Source organism: Rosa rugosa, chromosome 7 (assembly GCF_958449725.1).
Source record: "Rosa rugosa chromosome 7, drRosRugo1.1, whole genome shotgun sequence".
NCBI classification, from domain to species: Eukaryota; Viridiplantae; Streptophyta; class Magnoliopsida; order Rosales; family Rosaceae; genus Rosa; species Rosa rugosa.
The window spans coordinates 24573694-24591135 of NC_084826.1; the positions used below are offsets into that span (position 1 = coordinate 24573694).

General features: G+C 39.2%; 1 protein-coding gene across 9 annotated transcripts; it reads left to right on the forward strand.

The window, feature by feature from the left end:
• The first annotated feature begins 10965 nt into the window (after positions 1-10965).
• Positions 10966-15139, forward strand: LOC133723863 (dihydrolipoyllysine-residue succinyltransferase component of 2-oxoglutarate dehydrogenase complex 2, mitochondrial-like). 9 transcript variants are annotated; one of them, XR_009853315.1, is made up of 8 exons: positions 10966-11408; positions 12153-12276; positions 12511-12561; positions 12637-12749; positions 13015-13222; positions 13364-13641; positions 14070-14362; positions 14781-14918. XR_009853315.1 is itself a non-coding variant. In XM_062150728.1 (8 exons), exons 5-8 carry the CDS (start codon positions 13181-13183, stop codon positions 14979-14981), a joined length of 612 nt encoding a protein of 203 aa, XP_062006712.1. In that variant the 5' UTR covers positions 10966-11408; positions 11702-11965; positions 12153-12276; positions 12511-12561; positions 12637-13180; the 3' UTR covers positions 14982-15139. The 9 variants fall into 9 exon arrangements, 6 of the variants coding, with proteins under 6 accessions (XP_062006712.1, XP_062006713.1, XP_062006714.1 ...); XM_062150728.1 differs by adding an exon at positions 11702-11965 and having other exon boundaries at positions 12637-13222; positions 14070-14160; positions 14781-15139; XM_062150729.1 differs by having other exon boundaries at positions 12637-12917; positions 14070-14160; positions 14781-15139.
• Positions 15140-17442: the final 2303 nt, after the last annotated feature.

Sequence of the window (17442 nt, forward strand, 5' to 3'; positions counted from 1 at the left end):
GACTAACCCTATTATAACTTGAACAAGTAACTAGAGTTTGGGCCAGACACATAAACTAGATTTCCCTAAACAATTCTCAAAATATCCTTTTATAGTCCTTTGTTTTTTGCTTGTGTCTTAACCGAATTGAACTTCATCATTAATTTATGAGAAAATTAGCTTTAAACTCAATTTTACAATGATTTATTAGGTTAAACCCAATCACTTTTTCTTTTCAATCTATACCCAAAATCCACATCATGAAACATTCCTTATTGAGTAGATTGTTCAATTAATACAATCTTCATTCACTTTTGTGTTCCCATTATACCATTTAGTAGTTTGTAGAAAGTCATATGGAAAGAATTAATTATATGGCTTAATTCGTGCATGTTTTGATTTCGAATTCTTTTAAAACTTTTATATATAACACCATGATTTCAAACTATAGAGATATTAGTTTATGTTCCTTAAGACCAAAAGAAAGAAGTAAGAAAGAACTTCAAATTATTGTTGTGAACTTGTGTATCACCTATGCATTCGTGATCATATTCTCTTTTTAATTTTTAGCTTTTTTGCATTCTTCCAAGCGCAGTTTAGAAGAAAAGGCCAGAATTCCTTCAATATATGTTGCACTTCAACATGAGCCAAAGAATTGGCCAGAATCATCAACGAGGCCGCAGGAAATCAAGTGCAAATTAGGCTTCTCGATAAGGCAGAAACTGTTAGCTTTTGACGAAGCTTTTTGAGAGATCTTTTCTGGCGAATTACTTGGAATTTTTCCAGTATTGATCATTCTAGAAGATGTGATGTCATAGAACATGTAGAAGTCGAGAACCATCCAAGAACATAGCAAGAGAAAGTCGTTCCTAGTCCAAGAAGGAAGCTTCAGAGATAGAAATTGAATCCTAGTCAAAACAGGGCAGTTTGGCCGAGTCTTCTTTGAACGAATTCGCTATGCATTTTTGGTAGGTTATTGATTCGAAAAATGTCAAGGAGAGTCCTAGAAGTATCCTACAAGATTATGGTAAGATTATAAAGGCTTAAAAGTAATTAAACTGTGCACCAATCAAAGGAAACCTCAAGCAACTAAGGAAGCAAATTACAAGTAGAATTGAAGAAGAAAACTAGGGTTGTGTATCTCCTATATAAAGAGCCTCTGCAATATGTTCAAGGACCACACCTTTCACCTTTTCTTCTATCTCTATTTCTTTTTCCTCCACCACCATCTGTTTCTTTTTCTCTATTTTTATGTTTTATGCTTGTGATTTTTAAGACAATGTGTAGCTAAATTACTTTTGTTAGGGGCAAGGTTTGAAGCCCTAAGACATGTTTTTGACATTGTTTTGATTCTTAGTTTTGAAACTACCTTGTTGTGGAATTGTTTATTTGGTTTTGGTTTATGGATAGAGACATGTGTACCTCTCTTACTTGTGTACCTCTCTTACTTGTTTATGTTCATGAACGCGTGCATAGAACATTATGAACTTGTAAGTGGGGCTAGAGATAGGTATTTAAATCTCCTAAATGGTTAACAATGGTAGTAAAACCTATAGGACAATAGGTGAAATCAAATAAAAAGGATTGCATGCTAGGTAGGCGTTCCGCACTAGTTTTGCATACTTGTTTTGATCAAACTTCCACATATGCTTAATGCTTAGAATAAATTGTTGATAAGATAGCATTCTATACCTTGATTGTTTGTTCTAAAGGCTTGGTAATGGTGCGTTCATCTTGCTTAAGTAATCTAGGGAAGTAATAAGAACTTATGCAGTGCGTTCACGGTTTGTTCTTGATTGAAACTTTTACATGACTTTAGTAATTGAAACTAGGATAATAAACTTGGCTTGAACATGTTTTGGTGGTGGATTTCCGAATCTCTAACATCTTCATCCATATAATTGTAAATCCCGCATTGTTTATATGTTTTACTTTCTGTGTTACAAAACCCAAAACCCCCCTTTTTTACAATTTCATGTTCATATATATATATATATTCTTTTACTATTTTTGTACATACTTATATTCATACTTTGATTCTTTATTTTTTACGTAATTACTTGTATACCCTCAATCCTCTGCTTGAACGATCCCTACTTATTTTATACTAACAACTACATTTTGCAAGGTTAAGTTAAGCGCTTATTTTTAGCGTATCAATTTTTAGCGCCGTTGCCGGGGATTTAAAAATCACTTGTTTTTAGCGTATCAATTTTTGGCTTTTATACTTGTTGATATATACTTGTTTTAATTTTTCTATACAAATTTACGTTAATTACACATGTATATTCTTGTGATTATTTCATCAATTAATTTGTTTAGCTTGTATTTCATACAAGAAGCGAGTTCAAGTGAATGGCCATCGCTTGAAACTCTACTATGAAGCTTTTGTGGAGCATGATGTGGAGGAAGTACCCCTCCAAAACACCCCACAACCTGAGGACTAAATGGAGGTACCGTCTGGCTGAAAAACGTTAAATTCAAGCGCTTCTTGGGAGGCAACCCAATGAATGGAGGAGAAAGATTGCAGCATTCAAGCTTCAATTTCTAAAGGACAATGTATTTATTCCTTTTATTTTATTTCTTTGTTTCATATTTTGTTCTTTTTTTATATTTTTAGTTTGTGTGCAGGCACAAAGTTAAAGAAAAGTTTGAGAAAGTTCACTTTTGGCGAAACAGTTTTTCTGTCTCGCGGATCAGTTCAATTTGAACAGCCACCGTTCACAGCTCACTTGGAATCAGAAGGCATATCATATATGTATCTGACGCCTCAAGAGTCTTCTTTCCAATGGAATGGGCAGATCCAGATTCCAAGTTTCACAGCGCCTGGAGTTTCAAGTTCAGTACAGAAACGTCGGGACAGAAAAGCAGAAAACTGGGCAGCAGAGCCACATAAAGTGCAAAACAGGGGATACTTCCAGGCGTCAAATAAGTCAAGACTTATATGGATTTTAAGCCCCTGATGTCTACTTCATTCTGACCAAAGGGTTTCTGTTGGTATGCACATACCTCCTAAGCACAAGTATCGGAAGCACAAGACTCGCATCGCCAATACACCAGCGAGGTAAGCTCCCAGCCGAGGGTTCCGATACCCCTCGGGGTGATATCGGGACCCCGAGCGTCCCATACCGAAAGAAACAGAACCAAGCTCTCACAAACCTGCTACATTTAGGTCATCTCCAACAACCTAAAGAGGTAACTGTTTACTACCACTTTCCATTATCATTATCTTACTCGATACTGACTTAAGCATCAGAGCGTTAAAGGTCGGCACATCCTCTCGAGACCACTGAAATATTTGGCGCTAGAAGGACTCCCCTTGCTCCTTGCTGGCAGGACAACACATCGATGGCTACCAGCAATCCTGATACCGGCCACGACGATACGCCTCGTGAGGCAGCAACCCGTGAGGTTCCACGCACTCTCAAATTTCAGAGCCCGAACACCGAGACTCGATCAGTCATGACCACCGACCCAACCACCGCGCTAGAGATAGCGATGCGCGACCTAATGGAGACACGTGCACAATTCGAGGCCGAACGCGCCGCAACCATGGCGGCCAGCCGGGAGGTCGAAAATATGACCAACCAAAATCGCACCCTACGAAAGGCACTCCAACTGCGAGTCGCGCGTGACGACGCCTTAGACAGGGCCCACCAGCAGGAGACCCCGATACCGACTATTGGAGGTGTCCCCACACCGGGACCAGTCCTCACTGCGGACCCCGCCACCGGCCTCGCTGGCACCTTCGTTACCAGCTCCATCCTCCTCACGATCCCCTCATCAATTACTCACCTCATATCCTCGCGTGCCCGCTCCTTCTAAACCTCCAGCTCCCCTTGCAGCCGGGCTATCTCCCGATCAAAATGAGCTACCAACTAGCCAGAGGTGTGATAATTCAGGTTCACAGCCTGCATCACACACCATTGTCAACATACCTACGTGACAGCAATAAGGACCAAGAAAACTTATAACGATTCGTACCCTCATCAACAGCTCCTGAGCCTCCCGATACCCCAGGCGCGGGTCTTCAACACTCACGCGACTGCGGTTGCGATGACAGTTCCGCAGGTCAGCAACCATATGAAGAATGGCGCCATCAGTAATTCCAATCTCGCCCAGGGTGGGTACGAGACCCCCGACAACCTCATCGCGAGAACCCTGCGAGCCCCTACTCGTAGATCTTGAGCGCGATACATTATCCACCCAAGACCTCTTGCTACCACGAGTGTCGATAGCGACACCAGTCGGGGGACTCCCGAGACAAAGCTGCAAGGCCGTCCTTTTCCGCGACTAGACCCCACCCCGCGACACTCGGACTCCATCCCCCTCGCCATCATGGGTCCCCGTCTCGGTAACTTGAGCAACCCCGACAATACCCTCTCTGGACTCAGGTTGCACCTCAGGAACCTCTACCGTCAGACCCGTCTCGCCAACGGCCTCGCTGGTCACCTCCGCCTCCCCAATGTCCACGGTAATGACCTCCCGCGAGACGGGATCGCCGATCTCATCACCAAACACAGTTTCCAGTTGCTCAAGAACCGCATACTGCACCAGGCGAGCACGAGCACTGGTATCGCTCTGACGCCGCTCTACATCCTCCAGCAACTCCTCAACGGAGATCTCCACCTCAACCGTGGGTTCAGAGACCCGAGCCACGTCACCAAGATCCACCCCTTCTACAGAGACCCGAGGGGACTAACTCTCTACTTCCCGAGTCTCAGGGGACTGACGCTCGCCAACATGCACTTGAGGGCGCTCGCCCACTTCACCCACTGGCACCAGCGGCCACTGGGGATGTTGCACCAATTCCGGAGCACCCTGAGCCCCCTGCCCCTCGACACCGGCTCCTTCCTCAGCACGCTGGTTGAGATACTCCAGCACAATATCGGGAAAACTCAGATACATCTCGTCAGGCAACAGCATGTTCACCCGATGATCCGTTACGCGCACATTATCCAGCATGTCCACATCTACTCACCTCGCCGTCGCCGATTCTCGCAACAACCCCTTAATAATGATAGCTGGATCGACATTGGCGTACGGGGCATCGCTCTTACTCGGAGCCTCGCTCGACATATCCGCTACAAAACAAACATACAGCGTTAGCAAGGATACAACACAACATACAACCAAACACCAAACAAACGGAGAACCCCTCACCCGGAAACCTCCCCAGCTCAAACTTCTCATATATCGGGAGCCTACACAGACGATAGAACCCCCTCGTCCCCTTGGGAAAGGCACCCATCACCCTCGCCACACGCTTCCGCTCCAGCGTGGTCAAATTAACCTCCTGCCTCACTACGATGCAAAAACACGCTATTAGTATACACCAGAGAAAAACCCACCAAAAATGTAATCACGATACTCACAGATGGGTTGGAAATGGGTCGGGGCCCGATGCACCATATCCGGATTCTTCCACCGGCCGCCTACCAAGCAGGACCTAAGCGCGCATAAATGTTCAACGGCAAGTCCTTGATAACAGCACGGCCGCGCGCCCTAAAATTTACACATCCACTATCGCTGGTTTTAGTCGAGTACTGAATCTTGAGCATGGAGTTGAACTCGCCGATACTAGGACACAACAACTTGCTAAGCTTCCATAGCAGCAATACTCCCATTATTTGCCTCAACGCATTAGGCGATAGCTGCCCTACCGATATATTGAGGCAAGACAGCAGATATTGTAACTCCTCCGATAATGGGAACGTCAACCCACACCGAAGCGGATATTCGTAAAAACATGCCCGCCCCAACTCGGGATGACTAAAAGTTTCACCATCCCTCAACGGGCGCAACAAGATGTTGTCTGGAATTGCCCAAGAGATCCTCATCTCGGCGATATGCTCCTTCGTCATACTCGGGCGAGGCTGATCAATAGGTGTATCGCCAAGGAGCAACCACCCACGTGGCGAATGCGGGATCTCCAATACTTCGACTTCATCTACATCAAGCACGACGGGTTGCTTAGCCCTACTCGAGACTCCACGAGACGAACCCTCGCCACTTCCTCGGGAACCCCCAGCGATACTCCCGCGAGGAGCTCCCCCACCACCTCCTCGGGGAGCGCCCTCACCACCTACCAGGGAACCACCCGCGGTGTCTCCACGGGGAACACTGTCACCGCGACGGCGAGAGGCGCCCTCTCCTCCACCATGAGTAGCATCGACATCACCACGAGAGGCTCCTTCGCCTCCGCGAGAGGAACCCTCTCGCCTACCGCGATTGCGATTCTCCTGCGCCACACTACGCGCGATACAGATAACTAGTCTGTCGTTTTTATATCACCTTCCTCAAGACTCCCCCGCAAAATTTCAAATCTTCAAAACCTACCCGGAGCAACAACACATCTCCAACATCCCTGAGTGTTACAGAGGTCATGCGTCGTCGCCTCAGCTCATCCCCACTACATCATTATTACACGTTACAGACTCCAGTACACCGGTCTTCCCGCACACGAAAGCAAATGAGATCACCACACGTGTCGCGGGGGCATAGTCTATGCGCCAAAAGACGCATGCAACCCCACCACCGATTCGCGATAGGGACACAACGTCGAATGCCAGCACGACCTACTCACCCCAGCCAAGACTCCTCTTAAGTGGGGACTCGGGGGACTGGGGGTAATGGCTGTACGGAAGCCACGTGGCATAAACTCGCCTTGAGCTTCCGATACTTTTACCAACGACAAACTCCCCACCCAAGAGAACTCTTGACTGGGGACTTGAGGGACTTGTTGGTATGCACATACCTCCTAAGCACAAGTATCGGAGGCACAAGACTCGCATCGCCAATACACCAGCGAGGTAAGCTCCCAGCCGAGGGTTCTGATACCCCTCGGGGCGATATCGGGACCCCGAGCGTCCCACACCGAAAGAAACAGAACCAAGCTCTCACAAACCTGCTATATTAAGGTCATCTCCAACAACCTAAAGAGGTAACTGTTTACTACCACTTTCCATTATCATTATCTTACTCGATACTGACTTAGGCATCGGAGCGTTGAAGGCCGGCACGCCCGGTCTTCCCTCTGACCTTCGTCTGTTTTGCAGATAAGCGAGACCGATAGTGGTAGTGACAGACCGATACAACCCGTGTTCAGCTGGATCAGACTCCTCTCGAGACCACTGTAACAGTTTCTTCATGTGACCTCTGTACTTCCGTTATACAGGTTTGAATGGACGAAGGTCATTCTGTTAGCATTCTGCCAGTTTTCTGTATTTTTTTGCTAACTTTGCAGGTCTCTATTTTTCACATCCCTTGGAGTTGGAATGCGTGCCACATATGTATGGAAAGCTCTGAATATGAAGTTTAATCTCTAATAGAACCTTTGGATTCCGGTTCTGAATGGATGAGCTATGAGCCTCGGAAGTAGGGCTGCTGCAAGGTTTCGCTGCACTTCAAAGAGGAAGCATTCTCTACTTTTCTCAACTTAATTTGTTTGTTTGTTCTCTCTTCTTCCATGCCTTTCATTCCACTTTGCATGCTTATATTTGCTTCACATTGAGGACAATGTAGAAATTAAGTGTGGGGGAAGGGATTTACAAATTGTTAATTTGTTTGTAGGTTTGTGCTTTGTGAAAAGGACAAAAAATCGAAAAATTTCAAAAATCCAAAAAAAAAAATTCCGTTAGTTATTTTCTTTCTTTGAACATCTCTAGTACTTGTTTTTCAATTTTTGATTTGTTTTTGGAGTCTTATGTTGCCTTTCAACTGTCTAGGATGAGCTTATATCTCTGAAATTATGGATAAAAGAGGGGGTTAATTACGATATATATAGAGCGTATGATTGTGTCATAGATGTGGTTTTCGTTGACCTTGGTATAGAATTTTGACCATGTTGATGATGAGCTTTGGTTCATAATAACCCTGGTGAGAATTTGAGCCTATTTGCCATTCTTTGTGAGTGTTTATTGAAAATTATGTTCTTATTTTGTTGGCGATGCTTAGTGATCTCAGTATCTTTCTCTTTGATTGACTGCTTGCCACAGATTAAGTTTAACGGACTCTAGAGATAATAACTAGAACTTGCTCTTGTACTAGTCGAAACTTTTATCAATACATGTCCCTGATTTTGGAAAGGATAAAGGCACCTAGGAACTTCTACCAAAGCCCAAAAATAGTGTGTGTCCCCAATTATGTACACAAGATGTGCACCCCCTAGTTTAACCCCTTTGAGCCTACATTTGAACCTTTTCCTTACCCTCACAATCCTAACCTTGAAACCTTAGTATAGTTATTCTGTACCCTTTGTTCTAAGGACTTAGTGGAGCTAATTCTCGAGACATACAAGATTGTGAAGGCACTACTAAGGATATGATGGAAAAAACCAAGAGTGGGGGTAAGACTTGTACATGAAAAAAACGGGGTCGTCTTGGGTACCTTGGTGTTTGCCATACCCTTTTTTTTTTTTTTTTTTTTACTTTTAGTAAATTAATATAGTGGAAACTTACTGAACTGGTCAACAGGTTACCCAATTAAATATCGACATGTGTCATTTTTAAAAATAAAATTTACCATATTAACAACACACTCTTTCTTGATATGTAACATTGTTAAAAATCATGTAACAAGTATTGTCAAAATAATAAATTACACATAGTTGAACTACAATTACGACTTATGACAACAGTTGTTGTGGTTATTGTAATTGAGTGGTCAAAGATGTAAATATCATATTTGGACAACTTTTATCAAATTTAGAACCTTGATTATCAAGTGGAGAAGCTCCTTACAATACTGAATTGTTACATATCTTTTGGTCTAATTTTAATTTTACCATATTCACAACACAAATGTTGTCGGAATTGTAAAATGGTTGGTAATCTTGTAAATGGTATAGTTTTTGAAGTAATTACTACAATCAGAACAAAAGTTACCGCTTTTACACCAATAGTTGCGAGTTATGGTAAAATATGTAGTCATTGAATAATTATTCCATTAATGATAAAAATTTAAAGATTTACCACTTTGACAACAAATTTGTTGTTGCACTTGTTAAATTGTCCATAAATTAGTACATTAGTTTAGGTTGAGTAATTACTATAAATAGGACAAAAGTTACCGCTTTTACATCAATTGTTGTGATTGTGGTAAAATGTGTAGTCATTGTAGTAATCATTTCATTAATGATAAAAACATAAAGATTTACCACTCTGACAACAAATTTGTTGTCATACTTGTTAAATTGTCTATAAATTAGTACATTAGTTTAGGTGGAGTAATTACTACAAATAGAACAAAAGTTACCGCTTTTACATCAAGTGTTGTTGGTTGTGATAAAATGTGTCGTTATTGTAGTAATAATTTCACTAATGATAAAAACATAAAGATTCATACATGTTCTATTTTATATAATATTTACCACTTTGAGGACACATGTGGTAATTAGAAAAAAAACTCCGCATTAAAGTAAATAAGGTATTCGTTAGAGAAAAGTAGGTTCTCATTTGAGTAATTAAGTCCTAAAAGTGGTAATTGTAATAAGTTCTCATTAGAGTAAAGTAGATTCTCATTTGAGTAAATAAGTCCTAAAGTAGGTTCTCATTTGACTACATTTAAAACAAATATTATTTATTTTTACACTAATTGTTGTCGTTGTCATAAAATGCATGTAAAAAGAATTATATTTGGTTAAGGAAACTACTAATGATATAATTTATTGGTAATAAAGATTACTTAACTAATACTAATTTTGCCAAGTTAGGTTAGAAAGTTTTTGTTTTTAATTAATTTTCAATTGTGTAATTGTCCATTAATAACAAGCATTAATTCACTAATAATAAAATTAATTAGTAATATAGACTATTTAACTAAAAGTAATTCGGTGAACCTAGAATAGAATGTTCTTTTAATTTTTTTTTGAAAAAGGAAAAATCATAATTATCAATTGTCAATTGATAATCAAACATTAATTGCCTTTATTGTTTTCACTATCTTTATTGTTTTCAATTCAATTAGTAGTTTGTGTTACCAAAAAAATTAGAAAGGCTAAGGGCTAAACAAGTTACCAATTTGTTAAATATTTTGAACCATTGGATGTATTACTAATCCAATGGTCCAAAATATTTAACAAAATGAGGGTATGGCAAACACCAAGGTACCCAAGAATTCTCCTGAAAAAAACTATGTCTGCTGAAATTTTTTTTTTTTTTAAATAAGTGTATGGCAATGAAGAAAAAAGTGTAAGTATTTCTGGATTTTAGTCCCCCCATTATGGATAAGGAGTTTGTTTTGAAGTGAAGGCCTAAATACGATGAATTTGGTCTTTGTCCTATTTCACAAGTGTTCAAAGGAAGGTTAGAATGAAGGATGGGTCAAACAAGAAGACATCTGGCCCTCTATAAAACCACATGTGAAGTGCAAGACGTGAAGAAGCCTTGGTGACTACATGAAGACGTCTCAACTACCATTCAAGGCTCTACCAGGTTTTTAGAATACTTTGTGATTTTTTTTTTTACCCTTTCATTTCTTTAAACCCCTAAAAACCTTGGCCCCATTACAACTCTAATTAAGACCTCTTTGATCCTTAAGACGGGCAGCATTTGATGGAGATTGGTTACAAGAGTTGAGCATATCACTAGTACAAAATCGAAAATAGACAACATTACCTAGATAACGGTTTAATAAAAAACGTTGTGATTTTTTTTTTTACAACAGTATAGTAGAAACCGTTATCTATTGATACTAACAAAGTGTTGGTCCCTTGGTTAGAAGTTTTATCATTTAACTTCTACAACGATGCGATCGAAACCGTTATCTATAGATGCTAACAGAGTGTTGGTCCATTGGTTAGAAGTTTTCTCATTTAACTTCTACAACGGTGCGATCGAAACCATTATCTATAGATGGTAACAAAGTGTTGGTCCCTTGGTTAGAAACACTACTAGAAGACTAAGTTAAAAATTTTCGGAAACGCGGGGAAGACATTTTTTTATTCCAGCGCACTTGGATCTTTTTCCTACTTTACCAAATTTAGTAACTGAGCGACCCATTCTCTCTCGCTCACTCCCGCTAGTCCGCTACTATCTCTCTCTCATTAACCGCCTCCGCCCCCTCGCTTCCACCGGCAAGCTCTCTCTCTCTCTCTGCAAATAAGACACATTTTCAGCAAAGGAAACTCATGCAAGTACTGTCCTTCTCTTCAAGATTTAGGATTTCAAAACCCCAAATCCAATCCCCATCCCTTCCGTCACCGTTAGGATTCTGGTGATTCGAATTCCAGATTGATTCTCCCAAATGGCTTCCTTATCTCCCTCATCAACGGCTCTAAACCGGACGGCTCCTCGCTTGAGGACGACGCCGTTTTTTCTTCCACCAGGGCTTTTGCGCAGGACGCCTTGCTGCAATTCCAGTTGGGGAAGTTCGATCAGTGCCTCACGGCCTTGCAGGAGTGCCTCAAATGGAAGGCCGGCGATCCCAAAGTAATTATCTCTGAAATCCAATCTATGATTTGTTTATCAGGATTTTCGTGTGTTGAATTCAATTTATTTGTTTAGGTGAAGTGATTGTTTGTTTTTGAGTCAATATTGTATCTGAGTTTTTAAGTAGTGAAGTGTTTCACTAGGTTGAATACTGAAATTTCAGTGCTGAATGTCGGCTGCATCAAAATCTTGAGTTGATTGGTTTGTGTGTTGTTAAAATAGTTGCTTCGAGAGGTTGAACTTGATATCCTGTACTGATTTCCTTACTATTTCAATTTCGACAACAATTGGAGCTGAGATTGTGAAGGATATGCAATAAAGAAGCACACCATTGGTTTGATGAGGGTGGTCAGTCAAGTCTTCAAGTGTGAAAGACTTTAAGCCAAAGGCAAATTGCAAAGATTATGGAAGTTGTTTGGTCAATGACGACTTTGAATGTTGCCTTGTGCATGATTTTGAAAAGTAAAGAGGACATAGCACTTTGCTTAGTTCTGAGACATCCTTATAATGCGTTATGACCATGGATTTTTAATCAACTTTCTTATTATGACCCCGAGGTAACAAATGTGTATTTATTATTGTGGTTTGCATTGTTTCTTTGATAACATGAAGAGGATACTGATGATGAAACGCTTGAGGAGGAGGAAGATGAGTATATTTTTAATTTATGTGTGAGTTTAAGCTTCACTTGCTTGTACAAAATAATTTTTTTTTAATTTGATTGGCTTCTTATATATGCTGTAGTGAGAGTGCGAATGAATATACAGATGATGAAGATGTCAATTGGAAAGTCCAAAGAGCAGTAGCTAAATGCTTAGCGGCATTAATTGTAGCTCGTCCTGAGATTCTTGCCAAGCTATATGAGGAGGTATATTTGCATTTGCTGTTTAATCTTCTCATTTATTGTATCGTGAGGATTATAACATTTGGGTTGGCATAATGGCATTAAACTGTAAATGCACTTGGAGGTGTGTTTAGTTTTCTTCAATGCTCCCCGTCTCCCATTAATCCTTGATTTATGAATTTTAGCATACATATGGGGTTGCATTCATGGTTTTGCATGTTGCTTTGAAATCATTAAACGTACGCTGCTTTTGTACAGGCTTGTCCAAAATTAATCAGGAGATTTAGAGAGAGTGAAGAAAATACTAAGGTAAGCCAGAATAATGGATAGTGGATCTTCTTATTACTTTTCCCATGGTGAGTATCTGACATTATTCTGCTACAGATGGATGTTTTCAGTACTTTCACTGAGCTCTTGCAGCAAACGGGAAATGTCAAAAAGAGCCAGTTTGACATTAATGAACAGATAACAGGAAAGATGATCCCCGAGTCATTTATGTAAACCTGTTTATCTTGCCAAAATGTATTAATTATGACACTCCTGGAAGGGTTAAGATTAATATATACCGGGTGGCCTTTTAGTAAAACCTTATTTTTGGTGTATAGAATGTACGTATATGTATTGTGATTCTATTACTGATGGAACTTTGGCAACATTCTTGAAGAGTATGCATAACCAATTTTGATACCTTTTTTTTTTTTTCAAAATGGTCACAATAATAATTTGGTATTATTGATAATGTCTGCATTTGGTATTTTGTAGAGCCTGGAGACCTGGTGGAAGTTGATGAACTAATTGCTCAAATTGAAACAGATAAGTTGATATTACAAAGCTCTATTTAAAACTATTACAGAAGCTTAGTTGCAAATGGTACCGGTACACTCTCTGTCAGGAATCAGGAGTATTTGTATTACTCTTTCATCAGGTCATGATCGATGTTGCTAGTCCTGAATCTGGTGTAATTGTGAAGGTAACAGGTTTTACAGTTGCCCTTCTTCTCCTTCTCTTCCTCCTCTTTCAAAGATTAATGAATCTAGCTCAGTTATGTTGATGCCCTTTTCTGGAAATGGACAAGTTTCTGAATTCTATATATTACGTTAATTTTTGGCAGTTTGTAGCCAATGAAGGGGATACTGTGGAACCAAGCACCACAATCGTTGTCATACTAAAGTCAAGTGAAGGTGTATCCCATGTGGGTCCATCTGAGAAAACATTGGAGAAAGATGTTCCACAACCAGCTTCCCCTGTAGAAACAATTAGCAAGAATCAAACATCTAAAGTTGTAATAACTCCAGTTACCGAGAAGCCTAAAGCACCATCTCCTAAACCCTCAGCTCAAGAACCTCAGCTCCCCCCTAAGGAAAGAGAAAGAAGAGCAAGTCTTTTAAGGTTTCTTATATTCATTTTCTTACAAAAGCTTGCTATGATTTAGTCTGTTATGGTCTTGCTTCAATCATATGAAACCTCATAATTGTAGATGCCTATGACAATGCTTCGGAAATGGATTGCTAAAAGATTGAAAGATTCACAAAATACATATGCAATGCTTACAACATTCAATGAAGTTGATACGTAAGTTCAAACCAACTATATGTCAGTCTATGCACTTCCTTTTGTTTTCATATTTGCTTATTGATTTCTAGAATTTTTGGTTGTGCCTGATCTTGAATTAAACTGACAGTTGTGGCACTTTAGTGAATCTATTGCTTCAGTATGCCTGTTATAGGGACTGGCTGCGTAAACTCTGCCTCTGAGTTGTACCAACTGTCATATCTTCGTGCTCTTTTCTTACCTCAGTGATCTTTTGCTTGTGATAGGACAAATTTGATAAAGCTGCGTTGTGACTTCAAGGATGCATCTGTTGAGAAGCATGGGGTCAATTTGGGGCTTATGTCGAGATTCATCAAGGTAAATGGGGCTAAATAATACATGTACAATTGCTATGAAGCGTAATGTTGTGTACAGTGTACTTGTATATCTTTGTTTTTTTTGTTAACAAGCTGCTGTCAGTGGGCTCCAAAATCAGCCTACTATTAATGAAGTCGTTGATGGGGAAGATATCATATATAGAGATTACATAGATATAAGTGTAGCTGTGGGTACTCCAAAGGTATGCCAGAATTATTTCGAGTATTATTAAATGTTCTTCTAGAAAACTTGCACAATGAATGTCACAGTAACTGCTTTTTTTTTTTTTTTTTTTTTTGAAATAAGGGCCGGTGCGGCTGCCCTCAAGCCTCCATAAATGAAACTGTCGAATACAAGAGGGGGACATTGAGCCTAAACCCCAGATTACAATAAGAACCTAGAGTACATCCTGAAAAGAGATCCAGTAACTGCTCTAGTGTAGAAGGATTTGTCAAAATTTTTAGATCTTTTATCTAGCATTTCCATTTGGAACTTTGGTTTAACAATCTTCCGTTTATAATGTCCAAATTTTTTTGCTATGTATGTATTCATTATTGCTAATGATTTTTCTTTAAAGTACTTGTGAACTGAGAATGCATCTTCAATTTATTTCCTTGCAGGGCCTTGTTGTGCCAGTTATCCGCAATGGTGATAAGATGAATTGTGGTGAGATAGAGAAGGAGATCAATTCGCTTGCAAAGAAGGCAAATGAGGGACGTCTTTCAATTGATGATATGGCTAGAGGTTCATTTACAATATCCAATGGTGGATTTTATGGAAGCCTTATAAGTACCCTCATCATCGACCCTCCTCAGGTCTGATTCTTTATCTGACCCAATTGACCGGACTTTGATCGTCTTACTGCAACAAATGGAACTCACATCAGTTCTATGCTTAACTATATACCTAGTGAAGCTTCTTTAATTTGTAACAAAAGTACCATTTCTATTATATGACAGCTAAGTACCTTTATACGACAGCCAGTATGTATTTGTTTCTTTTACTTCTGCAAAGTTCACTCAAGAAACTTCAGCTACAAAAGCATTGTAAATGTGATTACTCGAAGTAGTTCTCCATTAATATATTGCAATTTCATTTTAATTTCCTAAATTGATGCACTAGACCATGTTGAAAAAAATCGTTGTCTCTCTGGCTAGTAGACAATGGATTTATCCTATAAATCGTTAGTAATTTACTATCTTCATCGTCACCTACAACGTTGTCAATTTAGAAACCGATGCAACAGTTCCTCAAAACCAACGTTTTTGACGAGAAATTGTTGTGTAATGTAGTTGGAAAACATTTTTTTAACTAAAAACCGATGTATAGAATCCTTCAAGCCAACATTTTTTGGGTTAAGAACTGTTGTGTTTTAAAGTTGTTGAAGGCCAAAAGTAATGTCTAAATTGTATTACCACATCGATTTCTAAGTAAAAACCGTTATTGAATAATTACATACACAACGGTAGATTTAGTGCTAATGGTATGTGCTGTGTATAGCTACAATGGTTTCTAACTAAAAGTTGTTGTGCTTTATTATGTTAGACATCGGTCAGGTACCGTTGTTGAGTGAAACTTAAAAAGACAACACTCACCTAGACAACGAAAAAATATTTTTGCAGACAACGGTGCGGAACCGTTATCTATTTTCGATTTTGTACTAGTGTATGGTTCAGTCCGTTTGGCAAGTAGTTGGTATCCTTCATGAGATCGTAAAAGAAAAAATATATATATCAATTCCATTTAGCCTATCTTTCTTTATATATGTGAGCTTTTTGTTTGTTGAAAATATTATCATCTCTCACATATATTTTGGTGAAAAAGCTTTTAAGCATTAGCCTTGATTTGAGAGAAGAAAGAGTGGTGAATCTTGTGAGGTTGAATCATACTTTTGGATACATGCTGAGCTCTACTCATCACCATTGTTACCCCCGTGTCTTACATGCTCATATGTGGAGTATATGTTTTAATTAACTCTCGAATTACTAATGATTGAATCTTAGTTGTGTGCTAATCTTGATGCTATGAAAGTAAGAGATTTCTTAGACAACAATGTTGAAGGCATAGTTTGTTTTGAGTCTTTGTTTTAGTTTTCTTGTTTTGATTTTGCTAAGGGACTAGCAAAAGCTAAGTGTGGGGGAGAGTTAATCTTGCAGGTTAGGGTAATCATGGCTGAAGTTGAAGTCTTGCGGTCGGAGTTGTAGGAGTTCGAAACTAATTTTGTTTACTCTGATTTTATTAGACTTCCGTTTTGTGGTAAGCTTAGAATGAGCGTTTACTTATTATTTTATCAAATTCGTTAACTTTGGGTAATGTAACATGTGACTCTAAATAACCAGTCTATATTGCCACTGTGGGTTCTAGACATCATTGAGTGCTTGTTTTTAGAGAAATTTTTTACAGATATTTAGTCTTGATGTTCGAACCATCAGGCCCGGTGTGTTTGTGTTTATTTAATTGTTTATTAGTTATATTTGATAATCGAGATGTGACAATGATAATATGAAAACATTGTATCATAATTTGCAAACAGAGCATGATATAGTAGTCAACCATTTTCATACACTAAACATAAATTATCAAAGAACAGTTGAGTTCATCAGGCAAGAAGAAAAAAGTAGTTGGTCTGTCTTTATTAGAAAGAAAAACTGAAAATCCCTACTTTTTACAAGCCTTAGCAAAAGAAAGGTTTTTGTATCTACCTAATGATTGTAAAGATAAAATCTTCAGTTGACAGCATGAAAAGCATCTTTCACTTCAAGTAGCTATCCAAATTTTTTTTTTTAATCTTACAGCTAATCCTTACCCTGGTATAGGAGTCATCTATCATAGTACATTTTCTCATTATGAAGAAATAGCAAGATTACATATCTTATTAGCTACTATAGTATGAGAGAGTTAGGTGAGCTGTACACTGAGCATGATAACCATAGAGTTAGAGTTACTCCAGGTTTGTTAATAGAACATGGATTTTTAACTAGTTTTTATGTCCAAAGTGAGCATCATGTAAAGTCTTGTTCCCGTCAACTTAAAGATGCTATAAATCATTATATTAAACAATGGGGAGCTATAGAATTAGGTTATATTACTGTCCGTTTAGAGTTCATTAGTATTCCATCATATCCCAATTTTTTCTTTCTAATAAAGATGCAGACCAACTACTTTCTTCTTCTTGCCTAATGAACTCAACTGTTCTTTGATAATTTATGTTTAGTGTACGAAAATGGTTGACTACTATATCATGCTCTCTTTGCAAATTATGATACAGTGTTTTCATATCAT

Bases quoted from the DNA above. Each gene is read 5' to 3' on its own strand.
- LOC133723863 (XM_062150727.1), top strand. From the start codon at position 13,181: ATGATCGATGTTGCTAGTCCTGAATCTGGTGTAATTGTGAAG. The intron at 13,223-13,363 runs GTAACAGGTTTT...AATTTTTGGCAG, and splicing joins AATCTGGTGTAATTGTGAAG to TTTGTAGCCAATGAAGGGGA. The intron at 13,642-14,069 runs GTTTCTTATATT...TGCTTGTGATAG, and splicing joins AGAAGAGCAAGTCTTTTAAG to GACAAATTTGATAAAGCTGC.